Source organism: Ictidomys tridecemlineatus, chromosome 7, assembly GCF_052094955.1.
Source record: "Ictidomys tridecemlineatus isolate mIctTri1 chromosome 7, mIctTri1.hap1, whole genome shotgun sequence".
Classification (NCBI taxonomy): Eukaryota; Metazoa; Chordata; class Mammalia; order Rodentia; family Sciuridae; genus Ictidomys; species Ictidomys tridecemlineatus.
This window is the reverse complement of record NC_135483.1, coordinates 145,532,802-145,554,371: the sequence shown is the minus strand read 5'-3', so window position 1 is coordinate 145,554,371 and position 21,570 is coordinate 145,532,802. Positions and strand designations below refer to the sequence as shown.

The window sequence follows — 21,570 nt, the reverse complement described above, 5'->3', positions numbered from 1 at the left end:
ATATACCAAATCCTGTGTCTCCAGACAGACTCTTACCATATCCCTTCTGGATTAGTGATACAGCCATTTTGCATTTTCTTCCACATGCATAGCCATCCCAGTAAAGTAGCTTGTCCTGTTGATCTATGAAAAAAACAACCTGGACTCCCAAGCAGAAGGCAACAGTTATTTCTGTGGGGTTAGGCATAAAATTTTCATACCCTGATTTGGTAGTGAGAAGCAATGCTATCTGAAGACAGTCAGCTGCTAGGCTGAGCAGTGACTATTTTTCATGAACTTACTCATCACTTACCTATGATAAAATAAAGCATGAATTTAGAGCCTCATTATTTCCTGGTTCGCCACCCAGATGTTTCCAATCAACCTCAGAACTAATACTGGATTAAAATGCAAATTTGAAAATGCATCATATTGTGGTTTTTACATGTTCTCTTTGCATGGTATTGAAATTCAAAGTTACATTGTTTCCCTTCTCATGATAAGAGAAAAAGAAAAGTAATCAATTTAGATGAAGATGACAGAGAATGGGCATGGTGGGGATGCTATGTTCCATTTAAATACAGATATTTGGCAGATATATCCTATAAAAGTGTGTGTGTGTGTGTGTGTGTGTGTGTGTTGTGTGATAATCACACAAAAGCAAGGAAACTTGTTTATCAGCTTAAGTTTCCTCGCTCCTCAAGTACAGTGGCAGGTGTCAACTGCTATGTTAATAATGAATGAAACAAACTCCAGAGTGAGCCACAGAGCTCTCCCAAGAGGCTAGGAGGCTCAAACCTTCTCTCTACAAAGCCTGATGTAAGATAGTGTAGATCAGAAGACAAAGGCAACCATTTCACATAATATTTTTTATTAATGAATACGTATTTCCTTAAGATAAAAAAATCATGAAAAAATGAAATCACTTCATCCTTTTACCTCACCATGAAAAGTTTTTTTTTTTTTCAGAATTATCTTAGAGACAGAAACAATGTTTAGAATTATTTTTTCTTCCTTCAAGTGTTTGAGTCCTCTTTTGACATGGGTGAAGATAGTACATGGGTCTGTATTTTTTCCCAGGAATCATAACTGAATGTGGATAGTCTTTAACTTGCAATGCTTCGATTTATGATTTTTCAATTTTATAGTAGGATAAAAGCATACCCATATGACCATCCTGCTTTTCACTTTCAGTACAATATTCAAAAAAGTACATGAGATATTCAACACTTTATTATTGACTGGGCTTTGTGTTAGATTTCTTCCAACTGTAGGCTAATGTAATGAGCATGTTTAAGGTGGGCTAGACTAAGCTATGATGTTTGGAAGGTTGGGTATGTTAGATGCACTTTTGACATGTTATTTTCAATTTATAATGGGTTGATCAGAATGTTAAAGCATTGTAAGTTGAAGAGCATCTGTGTTTATTTATCAGTGGCAGAAAATCAAGAAACAATTTAAGAATTTAGGATTAATTGTTAATTATTATCTCCACTGGAAAAAAGCTTACCTTTTTGTTTTCTGCACTGACTTCCCAGAATGGTTTGAGAATAACTAATATGAATTTGAAAGAGATAGTACAGGGAATCCTTTTTAATGTATTTCCTATTTTTTTTCCTACAGATTTTCTCAGTCTACATCTGAATAATGAATTTAAATTTTCTGTAAATGCAATTATCCTGAGCACTAGTGTCTCTCAATGTTTCTTACTGTCTCAGTGGCTAATTCCAGCAACTTGAATTATCTTTACTGAGCATGAAGGACCCCAGTCCATCAGAAAATGTAGCAACTTGGGATAGAATGCTTCAAAAATGGATTGGTCCTATTCTGAGATTTTTGTACTATAGATGTATCAACTTCTAGTTAATGGAAATAGTAGGGGGTTATTTCATTTTCTGGTGAGGAAATAGATAATTGGAGAGATGAAATGGTTTTCCCAAGGCCACACAGCTTCCTTGAGACTATGGACCTTCTAGTTTTTAATTTAATGCTCTTTCTCTGAGTGGTCTCTCAGAGGGACCATCACCTGCCTGGTAATAGTGACTTATGGCCAAAAGGTCTACTGTCCTCCTTAGTTGAGTCATCTTGGGCATACTACTTATTATAAGATGTAAAGTCCTGTATGAATATTTTGTAAATCAAAATCAGGTCATCCCCTACAGAAGCCAGTAGACCTGTGTCTTCACAAGAGTGGCCAGGCATCCAAGGATTTGGTCACCTAGGCACAATTGGCATGATCAAATTTCAGGAGCTGGCTGCACTTCCTAGATTCAAGAAGCCTGAAAAACATCACAACATGTAATGAAAACCATTTACATTGGATTTCAGTATAGCCCTATGTTACATTTCAAACTTCCCTATCAGTTAAGGCAATAAATTAACTCCCAAATCTCTGTGGCTTTATACAACAAAAGCTTAGTTTTTGTTCATGCTAAACCCAAACCAGTGTTTCGAATCAGTGTTGGTACATTAGGGAGGTGCTCCCTTTTTTATGAATGAAGTTATTCAGCAGTAATCACAACTGAATGTGTATAGTCCCTAACTTACCAGCTTCCGTTTATGATTTTTCAATTGTGCTCATGAATGACTCACCGAGTCAACTATCTTGTGGATGCTTTCAGTCATTAAATGCTGGTGCTGGACACAGTACATCCACTTGTGTGCATTTGAAAGTTTCTTCTCCAATTTGAAATAGCATGGAAACCTTGCTATTTGAGGGATTCGTGACACTAGTGACAGTTTTCTGTTAAGAAGATAATTTACTCTATCACACTTTGGTTTATCTGTACAGTTAAAGTATGTAGGTAATCTAAATTTCTAATTTTGGCATCGTTCCTATCTTGTAATAATTTCTGAAAAGTCCTAAGAAACTCTGCCCAAAGAAATGCAACAAGAGAATGATTCTTGTTTTGAAATCAGCTTTGTAGCTGTTGGTCTTCCTTTTGATAGAGGTTATGAAGGGATGTCTTTAATGTGATGTAAACCTCATTGCAGGTGCTTTCAGGCACCTGCTGAGAGGGCTATGGGGCAAGTAGTCATAGTTGTCCACCTGCTGGGTGTTCTCTTTGTGACTGTCTTAAATATTTAATAGAGCTTTCTCCTTGTGGAGAACAGAGCCGCCTTAGCAGGAGAGCCACAGCCATTACTTGGATTACTGCCTTCTGCGTGCCTATTTGAGTTGACTCCCAGGAGTACTGCTTGCTGGGCTTGGAAGCATGCATGGGTTTTAAGGCCCAACTCCTTAGTTTATGGGTGGAAAATTATGACCAAATGGTTATATAAGACAGTCCGGGAGCCTGAACTAAGGTTCTGAGCTTTAAATCCTACCATCTTAAGAAAATCACTGATGTTTGTTTTGTTACAAGACTCCATGATCCTTGAAAGGAATTTAAAACAAAAGAGACCTACCAACATAACTGCTTTTACTCATAGTGGCACAAGAACTGCTTTTATTCATAGTGGCACAAGAAACACTCATATTCCTGAGTAATCATGTAGTGGGTTTTGGTGTGTTATCATTCTCTTGGAAGAGGTATCCATCTTTATTTCTGAAGATGTTGACAGGAATACTATGCATATGAAATTTCTAATGCTGCATAAGAAACCTCCACAAACTCAACAGCTAAGACAACTCCCACTTATTATTTTGCAGTTACTGTAGGTCAGAAATCTGGGCATGGAATAGCTGGGTGCTCTGCTCAGGGTCTCCCAGGGCCAAAACTCAAAGTATTGACAAGATGGGTTCTCATTTGGAACTTAGTGTTTTGTTGGTGATGATGGTGGGGAGGAGGTTTTGTGTATGTGCATTTTGCCTATTTGTTGTTGTGTTCTTTCAGGTGTTTAACAGAGCTGAGTTCCTGGTAGTTGTAGCCTGAGGTTCCCATTTTCATACTGACTCTTGGTCAGGAATCTTTCTCAGCTCCCATAGATTGCCCTCAGGTCCTAGCATGTGCCCTCTCATAACATGGAAGCTCACTTCTTCAAAGTCAATGGGAGAATATTACTCCAAGTGGCTGTAACTGAAACTTACAGAATGTCAAGAGTGATTTACATAAAGTCAGTAGTGATTATACGCCACTTTTGTCATACAACATAACCTAACCAGGGAAGTGACTGTCCTATCGTATTCTCAGCCCTGTCCACATACAAGGGGAGGGGATTAAACAAGATGTGTGCAAAGCTGAAATAGAGGGGTTGGGGGCAGCCTGGGATCTTAGGGGTTGCCTTAGAATTCTGCCTATCAGGGGAGATCCAACATGGCGGCGGGCACGGAGAGATCAAGTCTCTGACCTCTTCAGCTGCGCGAGAATAGGGAGTCGTAAACTGTCTAAATGCTGTTTGCTCAGGATCACTAGGCAATGCTGAGCTGATGTGGATCTGGGGTGAACAGTCTGGGCCTCTCAGAACACACACTGAGGCTGGATCGGCTGCATTCAAGCTCCCGTTCTCCTGCTTCTCGCAGCCAAACTGCTATGACTCAGCACTAACGATCCCGCTGAAACAACTGGTCTGCCCTTTTGAACTTACGGAGGTAAATGCCAACCGAGCCTTTATAGGCAGTGGCCACAGGATTGAAATGGGGCTTGGGAAAGCCAGTCAGGACCCACCCGTTGCATTGGTCACCGGGCAAAGGGAATGAACTGTCACCATTTGCATGGGATACCACCATGGCAGAGAACTGACCTCACCAGACACGATGGAGGAGATAACTTCATTGAAACCAGTGGCAACAGCATCAATTAAATTTATAGGAGTAAACAGTAACTCAGCAGTCAAACAGAACAAGAAGTAACATGGGCAGCATGAAAAAGCAAGGAAGAAAAGGAGTACAAACAATGCCTAAATATTCAGGAGGACCTAGAGTCATCAGAAAAATGGTTATATAAAGAACTCAAGGAATACCTTAGACAGATGGAATGGAACCTTAGAGAGGATATGAGACAGCAAATTCAAACAGCGAAAGAACACATTGAAAACGAATTACATAAACAGATAAAAGAAGAAGTTAAGCATCTTTATGAGGAGATAGAGATTATAAAAAAAATCAAATAATAATTCTAGAAATGAAGGAAACTATAAACCAAATTAAAAACTCAAATGAGACTATCACTAACAGAGTGGAGCAAGTAGCCAGAACATCAGATAATGAAGACAAAATATATCATCTTGAAAAGAGTCTAGCCAACTCAGAAAGGCTGGTAAAAAATCACAAAAAAAAACATCCAAGAGATATGGGATAACATAAAAAAACCAAATTTAAGAGTCATTGGGATAGAGGAAGGTATAGAGATTCAAACCAAGGGAATGAGTAACCTGCTGAATGAAATAATTACAGAAAACTTTCCAGAAATAAAAAAGGAAACTAATATACAAATTGTAGATGCACACAGGACACCGAGCACACAAAATCACAGTAGACCAACGCCAAGACACATTGTTATGAAGATATCCAATATACTGAACAAAGAGAAAATATTAAAAGCTACAAGAGAAAGGAGGCAGATTACATTCAGGGGTAAACCAATAAGGTTAACAACGGATTTTTCATCACAGACGCTGAAAGGGAGAAGATCCTGGAACAACGTATTTCAAACACTGAAAGACAATGGATGCCAACCAAGAATTCTGTATCCAGCAAAATTAAGCTTCAGGTACAACAATGAAATAAAAATATTTCATGATAAACAAAAGCTAAAAGAATTTGCAGCCAGAAAACCAGCATTGCAAAGCATCTTGAGCAAAACACTACACGAGGAAGAAATGAAAAACAATAACCAAAACCATCAGAGGGAAGTGCCTCGGTAAAGACAGAGGGCGGGGGGGGGGAGGAAGCTAATCATGGAGAAACAAACTAAATTTAAAAAAAAGATAAATAAACATGGCTGGAAGTACAAACCATATATCAATAGTAACTCTAGACATTAATGGCTTAAACTCTCCAATAAAGCGACATAGGCTGGTATCATGGATTAAAAATACAAATCCAACAATATGCTGCCTCCACAGGCTGAAGGTGAAAGGTTGGGAAAAAATATACCACGCACACGGTCCTCGTAAGCAACCAGGGGTGGCCATCCTCATATTGAATAAAATCGACATCAAGACTAAGTTAATCAAAAGGGATAAGGAAGGACACTATATCCTGTTAAAAGGAACCATTCACCAACAAGACATAACAATTGTCAATATTTATGTGCCAAATAATGGTGCTGCGACGTTCATAAAACAAATTCTCCTCAAGTTCAAGAATCAAATAGACCACAACACAATAATTATGGGTGACTTCAACACACCTCTCTCACCATTGGACAGATCCTCCAAACAAAAGTTGAATAAAGAAACTATAGAACTCAATATCACAATCAATAACCTAGACTTAACTGACATATATAGAATATATCAACCATCATCAAGAGGATATACTTTTTTCTCAGCAGCACATGTATCCTTCTCAAAAATAGACCATATATTATGCCATAGGGCAACCCTCAGTAAATATAAAGGGGTGGAGATAATACCATGCATTTTATCTGATCATAATGGAATGAAACTGGAAATCAATGATAAAAGAAGGAAGGAAAAATCCTATATCGCATGGAAAATGAACAATATGTTACTGAATGATCAATGGGTTACAGAAGACATAAAGGAGGAAATCAAAAAATTCTTAGAGATAAATGAAAATACAGACACAACATATCGGAATCTATGGGACACAATGAAAGCAGTTTTAAGAGGGAAATTCATCGCCTGGAGGTCATTCCTCAAAAAAAGGAAAAGCCAACAAATAAATGAGCTCACACTTCATCTCAAAACCCTAGAAAAGGAAGAGCAAAACAACAACAAATGTAGCAGAAGGCAAGAAATAATTAAAATCAGAGCGGAAATCAATGAAATTGAAACAAAAGAAACTATTGAAAAAATTAACAAAAGTAAAAGTTGGTTCTTCGAAAAAATAAGTAAGATTGTCAGACCCTTAGCCACGCTAACGAAGAGAAGAAGAGAGAGAACTCAAATTACTAACATACGGGATGAAAAAGGCAATATCACAACAGATGCTACAGAAATATGGAAGACAATTAGAAATTATTTTGAAAACCTATATTCCAATAAAATAGAAGATAGTGAAGACATTGATAAATTTCTTAAGTCATATGATTTGCCCAGACTGAGTCAGGAGGATACACACAATTTGAACAGACCAATATCAATGGATGAAATTGAAGAAGCAATCAAAAGACTACCAACCAAGAAAAGCCCAGGACCAGATGGGTATACAGTGGAGTTTTACAAAACCTTTAAAGAAGAATTAATACCAATACTTTTCAAGTTATTTCAAGAAATAGAAAAAGAGGGAGCTCTTCCAAATTCATTCTATGAGGCCAACATCACCCTGATTCCAAAACCAGACAAAGACACCTCAAAGAAAGAAAACTACAGACCAATATCTCTGATGAACCTAGATGCAAAAATCCTCAGTAAAATTCTGGTGAATCGGATACAAAGGCACATCAAAATAATTGTGCACCATGATCAAGTAGGATTCATCCCTGGGATGCAAAGATGGTTCAATATACGGAAATCAATAAATGTTATTCACCACATCAATAGACTTAAAGATAAGAACCATATGATCATCTCGATAGACGCAGAAAAAGCATTCGACAAAGCGCAGCATCCCTTTATGTTCAAAACACTAGAAAAACTAGGGATAACAGGAACTTACCTCGACATTGTAAAAGCTATCTATGCTAAGCCTCAGGCTAGCATCATTCTGAATGGAGAAAAATTGAAGGCATTCCCTCTAAAATCTGGAACAAGACAGGGATGCCCTCTATCACCACTTCTATTCAATATAGTTCTCAAAACATTGACCAGAACTATTAGACAGACGAAAGAAATTAAAGGCATAAAAATAGGAAAAGAAGAACATAAATTATCACTATTTGCGGATGACACACTTCAGATAGAGCCCTAATATCCAGAGTATACAAACAACTAAAAAAATTAGACAATAAGATAACAAATAACCCAATCAACAAATGGGCCAAGGACCTGAACAGACACTTCTCAGAGGAGGACATACAATCAATCAACAAGTACATGAAAAAATGCTCACCATCTCTAGCAGTCAGAGAAATGCAAATCAAAACCACCCTAAGATACCATCTCACTCCAGTAAGATTGGCAGCCATTAAGAAGTCAAACAACAAGTGCTGGCAAGGATGTGGGGAAAAGGGTACTCTTGTACATTGCTGGTGGGACTGCAAATTGGTGTGGCCAATTTGGAAAGCAGTATGGAGATTCCTGGAAAAGCTGGGAATGGAACCACCATTTGACCCAGCTATTGCCCTTCTCGGACTATTCCCTGAAGACCTTAAAAGAGCGTACTACAGGGATACTGCCACATCAATGTTCATAGCAGCATAATTCACAATAGCTAGACTGTGGAACCAACCCAGATGCCCTTCAATAGATGAATAAAGTGTGGCATTTATACACCATAGAGTATTACGCAGCACTAAAAAATGACAAAATCATGGAATTTGCAGGGAAATGGATGGCACTAGAGCAGATTATACTTAGTGAAGCTAGCCAATCCCTAAAAAACAAATGCCAAATGTCTTCTTTGATATAATGAGAGCAACTAAGAACAGAGCAGGGAGGAAGAGCAGGAAGAAAAGATTAACATTAAACAGAGACATGAGGTGGAGGGAAAGGGATAGAAAAGAGAAATTTCATGAAAATGGAGGGAGACCCTCATTGTTATACAAAATTACATATAAGAGATTGTAAGGGGAATGGGAAAATAAACAAAGAGAGAAATGAATTACAGTAGATGGGATAGAGAGAGAAGATGGGAGGGGAGGGGAGGGGAGGGGGGATAGTAAAGGATAGGAAAGGTAGCAGAATACAACAGTTACTAATAGGGCATTATGTAAAAATGTGGATGTGTAACCAATGTGATTCTGCAATCTGCATTTGGGGTAAAAATGGGAGTTCATAACCCACTTGAATCTAATGTATGAAATATGATGTCAAGAGCTTTGTAATGTTTTGAACAACCAATAAAAAAAATAAATATATATATATTAGGCATTGTGATCACCAAAAAAAAAAAAATTAGGCACAATTACAAATAGAGATATTAAGGCCCCAAACCAAACTTGCCTGTTAGGTTTTTTATCTTTCTTTTCTGTGACTTACAAAAAGGAAGCCACAATATGATACTCCTTTAGAATAATACTGTGTTTAAATGTAATGAAGGTTTACTGAGGACTTAGAGAGCCACCATGAAAAGTGTCCTGAGCTTGGGTGTCATCATGGTTAAGCACTGTCATTTCAGCGGAGCTTTTGACATTTACATCCTACTTCTGATGTAAAATGTGACCTGTCCACATATACTTTAGGTTCAAGGGATGAGTAACAAAAAAGAAAAAAAAAGAATTCTGCCTATCATATCACAAAAAGACACAAAAATGTCTCTATCCTAGGAAGCAATCTATTTCCTGACATGAAAAAATGCCCATGAGGAAAAAAAAAGCAAGCAACAGAGAAATATGTTTAAAATAATGTATAGTATAGTACCTGGGGGCATATTTACATATTTGTGTACATATTTTATTTAGATACTTCAAACTTACTGTGTCCAAAATGGAGTTTACAGTCTTCTTGCCTTCAAGCTTCTTCCCCTACCTCTGTTAAGGCAACTCAGTCCTTCTTGATGCTTTTGCCAGAGATTTAATACATAGGCATGTCTCTCTCTCTCTCTCTCTCTCTCTCTCTCTCTCTCTCTCTCTCTCTCATCTTGCACAGCTAATGCATCGGGAAGTCCAACTGGCTCTACTTGCAAAATCCATCCAGAATCTGACCATTTCTCACTACCCAGATGCTCCCAGTCAGGTTCAAGCCCCTGTCACTCTGGACTGTTTCGTGGCCACAGCCTCTTCATCTGTCTCTCTGCTTCCACCTTCCCCTCTGCGTTCTATTCTCAGCACAACAGCCAGAGACTTTTCATTTTTAAGTCAGATCATGACTTCGCTCACAAACTCTTCAATGTCTCCTTATTTCACTGGAGTAAAAACCAAATTCACATTTCTTTCAGATGTCTACGTTGACCCAAAGGGTCTGGCACCCCACTATCTACATCCAGTACTCAGTTATACTGTTGCAGCCTTGTCAGTCTCCTTGTTGTTCCTAGAACAAACCACTCCTACACCACCTCAGGGCCTTTACACTGGCTGCTCCCTCAGATGACATACTCTCCCCCTAATATCAGTATAACTCACATCCAAACATTTGAAGGCCACGGTTCAAACATGACCTGCCAAAGACATTTCTGGCACCCTTGGTATTTCTTATCCCTCTTCTGCTCTATCCCCCACCCCTATCATACTGCCCCCATAACACTTGCGCCTTCTAACATATAATTTCCTTATATTCCATATCTCTGTCACTGGAATGTAAGCTTTGAGAAGGTAGGGATTTTTTTTTTAGTTTTATTTTCACTGATATACCTACAACGACTACAACAATGTTTAATACCTAATAGTCATCACTGTTGGATATTGTCAATATTGTTGAATATATTAACTATGCATTGTTAATGAATATACTATGGATTGTTGAATATATTATATGTTGATACATACATATGTTAGATATTTATAGGAAAAGGTAAGGAAGGATTTATTCTAAATTATTAATAGTTGCCATCTCAAGAGATATAAGATTAGGACTTTTTATTTTATTATTGCTTAACATTTTGTGTATGTTCATATTACTTTAAAATCATGCAAAATTACAAAGGTACTCTAAATTTTTAGGCCCTTTATATCATCTGTGAAATTATATTTTACAAGACTACTGTGAGTCCTCTGAAATTTATCTAAAAAAAATGATTCAAATCCAGGAATGAAATAATGTAAAATCTAAGTAAATCAACTTGCTTTGCTGTATCTTCAGAGAAATCAGATGGATCATTTTCTGTTATCATTGTCAGTATGGAGTGGGTTTTTTTTTCTTTTTTATTCTAACTAAGGGCTTTGTCTGAGGCTATCCTAACAGCATGAATATAAACTGTATCTACGATAATCCACCAATGCATCAGGTGGCCTCTTGGAGTACATGTCTATTTACAAGTACCTTTACCATAAAATAATCATTCTCACCTCACTTTTCATTGGCACCGTGCTTCTGAACGCAAAGCCGTGTAATTAGTTGCACTTTGGAACATCCTCTGTGAAGGTTTCTGCCCTCTTTTTATATTAGATTCAGAAGAACACATTAAAAATTACATAAATGCAAAACAAGCCATTATTTAGTCAATTCAATGTATTATATTCAATTGCTTAATTTAGTATTTCCTTTCAATTGTGTAGCTATGGAGGAAACTTTCAGAGCTCTCTCATGTAGGATTTGTTTTCTGCCTACAAAAGGAATGAACAATTGGACCCAACACTTAAATAGGAAAGGTTCTCTTAACAAGAGGAGTGGCAGTAAATAACTAGAAAGTAGGGCAGGTTTTATGCAGGGATGAAGTCGATGGTCCATTGACTTGCTACAGGTTCAGGAATTGGAGGAAACCCACCATCACCAAAGTCTAATCTACTGGTGAGATTTCTAGTTCAAATGTTCTAGTTCAGAGCTCCTCTGCTATGGATGGCCATGCCAGAGCTTCATAGTGTGAGGACGTATCCAGCTCTAAGTCTTCCATCCCGTGCAGCTTTTTTCAGATTTTTAAAAAAAGCCTGTTATACACAACTCAGTAGTACTCACCTTTGTCTGTGGCGCTTAAGGATAATGGGGGCCCCAGCTCTGAGATCCTCTGAAGTGGAGCATTAGAGCCACTTTCAGCTGTCAAAGTCTGATAGCGGAGCACTCCTACAATCTGGGACGCTGAGTGCCAGCCTGGCAGGACAATTCATTCCCTCTTCTCTGTCACACCTTCTGTTCTATCACTTACGTTTCTGTTACAAAGAAAATGAGCAAAACTGAAACCTATAAGAGATAAAGGTCTGTGAATCTGCTGAAATGCCTCTACTACTGGTAATGGTCTCTTAGTCACTGGTACTTATTTTAAGCTAGTTTGAAATCCTGTCCCAAGTGAAGGGTTTGGAAAGGAAGGTTGGATAGTGGGCATAAGAATCCAGATGATGAGGAACGTGATTGGTCAGGGGGAGTTAGGAGGAGGAGGATTACTAAGACTTGATAAGACATTCAGGGGTAGCTGTAGGTAGGAAAAACATGTATGGGTCTAGGCACACCCAGATAATTTACTTACTTTAACTATAGCTGAGGTTGCAGTGCAGACAGTGCCTGAGCCCTAAGCACAAAGGTTGGTTTGTTTTATTTTCTTGGGTTTTTTTTCCTTATGCCATATAAGCCATAAGGATTGATCCTGTTTCCAGGAAAGCAAGGGATTGACTCTGAATATTGGCAAACTTCTCCTGTTCTAGTATTTGAACTAGAACATCTCACCAGTAGATTAGACTTTGGGATAAAGTTTTGCTTTAGATTATTGTTAAATCTGTCCATATCTGTCTGATATGATGAGAGGCTGGAAAATATAACAATTAGGTTTTGATGGCTCCAAAGAACCAACTTTAATTAGATCCATTAAATGGAAAGGCCCTATGAGGACAGAGGCTAGGAAAAAAATTTTAAGTAAATTTTAAGTAAGTACAGTTTTAATTGCACAGAACTGGACACCTCCCAATAATATACTTATTTTGACTTTAGCCTTCTAGAAACATTGCTTCATCTCAGACAGGCTAACTTTGGGGACTCTAATGGTGGGAATTTAAGACTAAGAATGATCTAGCAGGGACCTTGTGGAACAATGAGGTAGATATGCTTTGACAGGTATTTCTTTCAATGTTAGTAATGTTTACATAAATACTTTACAAATTTTGAAACTCTTTCACATATATATGCTTATGAAATAATTTGTAAATCAAGAAAATGCACAAAGAAGGAAAGGTGAGAATCAGCAGTGATATCAAAATCTCAAGATGACCAATGTTAACATTATTGTCTGTAGAATACAAGTACAGATGATAAAATTCAGGCATTGGGAGTTTGGGTGACTTGGTTGGGGCCAGGTAGCCTATACACATTATTTGAGCTCCATTGGCTGACACAATCTGGAGAGATGGGATTATTTAATTGGTTAGTCAGTTTTGTGTTACTATGACAAAATACCTGAGATAACCAACTTAAAAGGAGAAAATTTTTTATTTTGGCTTATTATTTCAGAAGTAGTTTGGATTTGGGCCTGTGGTGACACAGTACATCATGGTAAGAGTCCCTGGTAGATAACATCCATTCACCTCATGACAGTCAGGAAACAGAGAGAGGAAGATAGGAAGAGCTGAGGTTCCAATATTCCCTTCAGGTGCACATTCTCAGTGACAACTTCCTTCCACCAGATCCTATCTCCTAAAGATTCTACCACATCCCCAAAACTCTGTGGGCTGGGGAACAAGCCTCCAATGTCCTTTGGGGGACATTTCAGATTCAAACCATATGAATAGGTCTGAGACTTCATACTTTCTTTTTCCTTTTTCTCACAGTTCAGAGTTAATTCTTTAGAGGTCCTGTGCTTCTATAATGAGTTCATTTTCCTTCTCCTTCTTCCATGAAAAGGGCTCCTGGACCTCACAATGTCATGTGGTCATATCAACTAACCTGGATTAGTGCAACTTTCCAGAAACAATAGCATCACCTCAAATGGCAATTAGAGAATCGTCTTAATGACCTTAAATTGGGAACCCTCATTACACCCTGTTCTCCTCCTCCATGTTGTTGGGCTCATCAACCATGTTGATCATCAGCACCCCTCTTTGCTCTTCTCTTAGCCAACTGAACTGGCCTCTCCTTCTTCCCCCAGTCACTGTGAGAAAAATTCTAAAGACACCTTCAACATTGTTGCCTCTCATGCTTAGCAGATGCAAGGTAAGCTCTGGATTGATGAAGCTCTGCTTTCTCATGTGGCTTTCCTCTGCTCCATAACTAAATTTGATTCCTGATCCCATCTCTTCTTCTCTCAACCATCTCTGCCATTATCCTCATTGTGTTGCTAAATTCATAACCTGTTTTCAATCTTTATCTTATTTGACCCCTCCATAGCATTCGACACTGATGTTCCCACTTAGATCTATTTTGGAAAATAATTTCTCTTCCTTGTGTACAAGTAATTTATATTCATTATCTAAAATTAGAAATAATAATTCAAAAATTTCCATAGGCCATCAATTCAAAGGGAACTGTTACAGTTATAATTTTTCCAGTATTTTTCAGTGTATATGACATTTTTGCACAACCACTGGAACCTACACTGTTATCACTTAATATATTAAATATTTTTCTTGCCAGTAAATATCCTCCTATAGCATGATTTTAATTAGATGCATAATATTTATTCCATTATATGGAATAATATTTGCTATGATTTACTTAACTAAATCTTAATTGAATACTCAGGTGATTTCTAACAAATCACTAAGTTAAGTAATGCAATTATTCACACGTTCATCTGTAAGTTGTCTGTGCATAGCTTTGATAATTATCATAAGATCAATTCTTATAGATGAAATTAATAAGTCAAAAGCCTCTGTCAAATTCCAGAGGCTATAAGAATCTGTTCATACATTAGAGGTTCAGCAAAGCCTCAGAGTGAAGATCATGAGCTTTGGAGTTCTTTCCCATCCCTGTTACTGATGTCGCCTTCTTTCATCCTCGATACTTTGTCTTTTTGTTGGACACCAACTGCCATGCCCGTTTTACCCATGCGAGGCCCCTCCTTCTCTCCCATTGCCGTCTCAATTGTGAAGTGTGTCAACTTAAACTCTATATTTTTTCTCTCAAATTTTCTGTGCTCCTCACCTCAAGGAACTCTACCACCCTTACTCGAACCAGACCCCTCCATGTTATCCTCCTTAGGAACCGGGGAACTCAAATCCTCAGAATAAAAAGATCTTTGAGGGAGCTACAATACTTTGAAAATGATGGGTGAACAAAACTCTCTGCTTTCACAGGCAAACAGCCTAAGTTCTCATCTGTAGGCTCTGGAGCTCTTCTTCACTCAATGCTCTTTTCCTTCCTGCCCTTCTGTGATCTCTTCCCTCAGCTGCCTCAAATCTGTAGTTAAGGTTAGACAGGGTCTACAGCTGTCCCAAAGGTGGCAGAGACAGCTGTTCCTGTTGCTCAGTGCAGGCTCAGACCACCATTGCTGTTCATTAGTGAGTGACCCTTCCTTGGCAACACAGAACAGGCCTAGCATTCTAGCCCTGCAGTGACTCACCCAAGCTTACACCTCTGAAGCCTCCCTAAAACCGGCTTCCATCTCTTCCTGGTACTAGAACTGCCTTAATTCAGATTTTATCCTTAGGGAGAGGAAGAAAGCCACTCTGTTCTTTGGGAAGATAACTTTGATGGATGTGTTTGTTATTGTCTGGCTTTCTTTGAACTAGTCTCTCCCATTCAAGGCAGTTAATCTCTCTAAACCTCATCTGATAAGGAAGGATGATAAGAGTACCTACCCATAGAGCTGTTTTTAAAAATGTATAGAATGATGCATGTGCAAATGCTGAACAGGGTGCCTGACCCAGTGAATATCCAATAAATGTTAGCTCATTTCATTTTCTTATGGAGACCCATCATAAATGATCTAAAGCTATTCCCGATTTCTTCAAAAAGAGTCAGTTGTTAGCTTATTTTTATATGGTGTTTTGACCATTGTCTGCTTGAATACTTGTTTTTCTTTATTTCTATCTTTACTAGACTGTGAGCTCCTCCAGGGTAATGACTGCTTGATTCATCTTTATGTCTTCAACACCCGATAATAAATATCTATTGGAAGAGTACACTGTCTGAATGACTTATGCCCATATTTTTGGTTTTGGTTTCATTTTGTTTTGTACCTGGAATTCTCAAAAATCAATGTAATCTAAAAGAGAAAAATCACATAGTCTAAAATCACAGGATAAAGGGCATAAGCATTGAAGAATAAGATGGTAGGTATAAGGATATGGCTAGAATATTCAAAACACTGTATAGATAATGTATTACAATTAATAATTAAATATTAAGAAAAGTGATGCATACAACTTCAATATATAAATCAATTCTATTTCTATGTACCAATTGCATAGAATTGACACTCTACATCTGTAGTTCTCTATCTATGAATTCAACCCACCACTGATGGAAAATGTAAAAAAAATTGCAACTATACTGAACATATGCAGACTTTTTCCCCCCTATTATACAGTATAGCAACTATTTATATAGCATTTACATTATATTAGATATTATAAGTAATCTAAAGAGAATATAATGTATTCAGGAGGATATGTTTAAGTTCTATGTGGATATGATGCCATTTGAGATAAGGGACTTTAGCACCTGCAGATTTTGTCCTGGAACTAAATCCCCATAGATCCCAAGGAAAGACTGAACAAGCACTAGAAAATTAAATAATAATGCCATTTACAATAATAACATGAACTTTCAAAATACCAAGGCATGAATTTAACAAATTATGTATAAGACCTCTTCATAAAAAAAATTTGCTAAAACCAGGTGCAGTGGCACATGCTTGTAATCCTAGCGGCTCAGGAGACTGGCGCAGTAGGATCATCAGTTCAAAGCCAGCCTCAGCAAAAGCGAGGTGCTAAACAAATCAGTGAGACCCTGACTCTAAATAAAATACAAAATAGGGCTGGGGATGTGGGTCAGTGGTCAAGTACACTTGAGTTCAATCCCTGGTACCAAAACAAACAAACAAAATTTGCTGAAATAAGTTTGAAAAGCACTAAATATTGAAGGATGTTTATGGATTGAAAGACTCAATTTTGAAAATATATACGTTCTCTCCCAAATTAATTACCAATTTCAATTCAACATTCTCCCTACTAAAATAAAAATCCTAGCATTGCTTGTATATATGTATAAACTGAAAGTTGATTCTAAAATTTGTAATGCAATCATTCATACCTTCATCTGTAAGTTTTCTGTGCATAGTTTTATAATTATCATAAGATCAATTCTTATAGATGAAATTAATGCCAAATCTTGAAGAAGAAGAAGGATAAAGTTGAGGGTTTACACTACCAGATACCAAGAGTCATTGTAAAACTGTGTTATTCAAGGAAGCATGATATTGGCATAAGAGTAGACACTTGGATCAATGGAGTAGAATAGAGTCCAGAAACGGATACAAGCACACATGGGCATTCAATTGATAAAAAAGGTGGTACGTATTGCAGAGTGGTGGGGACGGATTATATTTTTCCCTCGAAATGTTGCTGACTTTTTTTTTAAGAATCTGATTCTTAGCTCACATTATACATGAAAATAATTTTAATTGGATTGTAGATTTAAATATGAAAGTTAAAGCAATAAAGATGTTAGGAAGAAAATAAGAGAAGGATATCTCCATGATGTAGGAATAGGGAAACATTTCTTGAACAATACCAAAAATTATAATAATAACCCACTAACCACAAATTAAAAGAATGAGATTCTAGGCTCTATTATATTAGGAACCTTTAAGTCAAAGTTGAGAGACTGAAAAAGCAAACTGAAGCATGGGAAATAGATTATATTTATATTTATATAATACATATTCCTACATCTGGCAAAGGGGCTCCTATTTGGCATATAGAAAAACCTTTACAAATCAGTTTTTAAAAGCAGATTACCCAATAGGAAAATGGGCTAAAATTTTAAAGAGATACTTCAGGAAAAAGAATATTGAAATAAACAATAATATATAAAAGTTGCTCAATGTGATTATTCACAAGCAGGGAAACCACACAATCTGTTTTCTCAACCATGATACTTTTGAGAGGGTAAAGTCAATTTATTAATAATGATTTGAGGAAAACAACTTAAACAGGACACAAGGTTACCACCATCATCAGAGATTATTCATAGTATTTCTACTATCAGATACTACTACATATCTCCCTGAATTGTTAAAATTAACAAAACTAAATGAAACAAAATCCCACTGGCAATATCAAATGCTGATGATGCAAATCATCTGGAACTTCCATACGCTTCTGGTTGGAGAGTATATTGGTACAGGTACTTGGAAAAACTTGAATATATCTATCAAGGCAATTATGTGTATAACCTGGAGATTTCTGTTATAAAAATATACCAAACATAAATTCATATAAATGTGCATCAAGTATGTATAAGAATATTCATAATCACACTATTTGTGATTAAACTGCAAACAACTCAATGTTCCTTAAGAATAGAATGAATTAGCTACATTATAGTCATACAGTAGAATATGATTCTATTATGTAAACAACCAAAATTAATAATTCTCAAAAAATAATGCTATGTAAAAGAATCTAGACACAGAAGAATACACATTCATTGATTCCTTTTATACTAAGTTTAATGCAGGCACACTACTGACTGTCTCTTGGGAGGAGGAAAGGGACATGGAGGTAGATTAGGGGCTGGTGGTAATGTTCTATTTCTCTATCCCAGTAATGGTCACAGAGGTTTTTTTTTTTTTTAACTCTATGAAACTGTATACTTAAGAGTTTTGCACCTTTCTTCATGTATATTAATCTAAAAAAACAATTTTGAAGAGAAACTAACATATTGGTATCAACAATAGGAGCATTCAATTGATAAAAAGGTGGTAGGTACTGCAGAGAGACAGTAGAACATTAAATAGGAGACATGTAGAACATTAATTTATAAAAAAGGAAAGCCAAAGAGAAATGCATCAAATATAAAATTTAAGTGAGTAAGTTAACTTCCAATTTCAAATTTGTAACATATTTTAAAAATATATGTAATTCATTACCATAAATGCTTAAAAATATCTTTTTATCTCAGTAACCATGAACCAAAACCTTGGCATCTCTTTCCTTCTATACTAACAGGATGACAGGTTGACCTTTCTCACTGGAAGCAAAGGTCCTACCGTCTCACCAAGATCCTTTCAGTTTTAGGAGCTCCTTCCCTACCACTCAAATACGGAACATTGTTTTAAATGTAAATAGAGCTAGCTCCTGAATGGTATTTGATGCTGATTATGATATCTGTCTAATTTCAATCTGTCATCTCCTGACCTTCTGACAGAAAGAACTCTGAATGCCTACATTTATTGTCTCTTTCTCCTTCCTTCTTTCTTATAATTTTACAATATTCATAATAATTTGGTAACAGTTCAAACATACTATTAAAAGTACTTTAGGCTCAAACATTCTTTCTAACAGTTGTGCCCAATCCCAGTGAACACTGACCACTGGTTTAATTAAAATTCTTTATTACTAAGAGCAGAATCGGTTGCCAGGATTCTTGCCTAGTGGTATGGTCATGACCACAATAGTTTTACCCCAGCTCTCTATGGCTACAGGGATTGGGAGAGGTAATGTCGGTTTGGGTGTTTTTGTTGATTGGTATTTGGTTTGTATTTAATTCCCCTAGGATATTCATCATGCCATGTTAAATAAAAAGGACAGATGAGTGAGTGTATACATTTAGAAAAATAGATGATAATGGAGCCAGAAGCTATTACATAGGCCTGTAATACCAACGACTAGGAAGACTGAGGCAGTAGGATTGTGAGTTTGAGGTTAGCCTTGTGGGGGGAATATATATATATATATATACACACACAGAGAGTGTAAAAATAACCTTTAATCTGTGGTTAATATTTAATTTTAATTAAGCACCTTTTTTTTAATCCTAGGCTGACCAGATATCTGGTTTTCACATAAGATCAGTTCTCTGCGTCCCTATTTGGAATAGCAACCACCAAATAATTGGTAAGTATTATCCAAATAGTTATAATTTATTTTACTTTTATAAAGAAATAGAAATTTGCTTTTAAATACACCCATTTTTTTTAAATGCTATCCCTTTTAATGTTCAAAATTCATCAAGCTATGTCTCATACTCTTGTACAATCTTGTAAGCACAGACTCCTAATGAATAGATATTAATCAGGTCATGAACAAATATTTATTAAGCTCAAATATTTATTAATCAAATAAATTTTGAAGTAGAAAGGGATCTCAGAAGCCAACTAACAGAACCCTTTTATCTTACCTTGCAGACATTGAAACCCAGAGAGAGAGAAAAAAAAACATAATGACTTGAATCAGGTCACTAAGTTAGTTGGTAGCAGGATCAGGATGAAAACTCAGGCCTTCTAACTCCTAGTATAAACTTTCCCACTGTTTCTTCATGCTTATAACTGTGCTTTCACATATACTAAATGCAAATCAGAGAACATAATGGTATTAGACATATACTGAATGTGCATCTTTTTTTGTGCCTGGATGGTTCTGAAATAGGCCATGCAGACCCCTAGAATAAGGGAATTATAAGCAAAAGTCACTTCCAATTTTTTCTCCTGCTCTGATCATTCCCCACTCTGCCCCCTTAAAATTTCAATCTGGAGAATATCAAACTTAAGATAGAATCCCAGGCAAGAAGAGTTCATAGCTAAAGAAGTCATGAAGGATGGAGCTATTAGTTAAAATCATTCAAACACAATGAAAATGTGATTCTTTCCCCCTAAGAAACATAAGGTACATAGTGTGTTTGGTATTTAATGTATCTCTTTGCCTCTCTCTGTTTCTCCCTAAGATTGCCTGTTAAACTCTATGTAGCAAAGGATTTAGTATTCTGTAGTGTTTTCCAGACCTGAATTTTGAGAGTTTTTTTTTTTAATTAGATTGTTTAACTTGCACAGAAATTGATACATTATTGAACATAAAGAATATTCTAGAGTTTGGGAATCTGAGCCCATAAGACAAAGAGGGATGAACAGAGTTAAATATATTTATGTAAGGAAAAGGGAAAATCCATAAGAAACACCATGTGTTATCTGTTGATTTGGTGGCAGTCTCACATGTAGTCCTACATTTCGATCCTAACAGCATCTGTTGTTATTACTTCAAAATTAGGACTGTTGTTTGTCTACTACATGCTAAAAATTTTGTGTTTCATTATATATGTTTTCTAGCATTTGATAAGTTGTCTCCTTGGTGGGAAATTGGTGTTCTAAAAACTACAAGCAAGTTGCTGGGTGTAGCAGTGCACACCTGTAATCCCAGCCACTCTAGAGGCTAAAGCAGGAGCCAACCTCAACAACTTAGTGAGAGAGACACTGTCTTGAAATAAAATAAAAAGGGCTGGGGTGTAGCTCAGTGGTAGACTATTGCCTAGTGTGCTCAAGGTCTTGGGTTCAATCCCCAGCACTGGGGAAAATGGGTACAAATAACACTGCACTGTTGTAGTTATTTTTGTTTGTTTGTTTATCCTAAATGGGGATTTAGGCTAGTGTTTTTCAAGAGTGTTGAGTTTTGCCGGTTAGACTATTGTGCTTTGAAAGTCATATCCTGAAACATCTAAAAATGAATTTTGGAAGGTGGAAGGACTCCTAAATAAAGTTTGTTAGCACCACGTGAACCACTGGTCGCAGGCAGCAGGACAAACTTTGTTTTTAAGGTGAACTGTATCCTATTTATTTCCACTGCTTATAATAATTCCCATGGTTTCCTGAATATTTACTCCATATGGAGCAGTATGCTAAGTGCTTTACAA

The 21,570-nt window shown here is 36.8% G+C and overlaps 1 protein-coding gene across 2 annotated transcripts in view; it reads left to right on the top strand.

Moving 5' to 3' along the window:
- Positions 1–21,570, top strand: part of Pde11a (phosphodiesterase 11A) — a 381,907-nt gene that overhangs the window by 195,664 nt on the left and 164,673 nt on the right. For both annotated transcript variants that reach the window (XM_005324647.4, XM_078017653.1), the window contains exon 7: positions 19,709–19,784. In XM_005324647.4, coding sequence (XP_005324704.2) covers positions 19,709–19,784 — 76 coding nt within the window. The remainder of the gene's footprint in view (positions 1–19,708; positions 19,785–21,570) is intronic.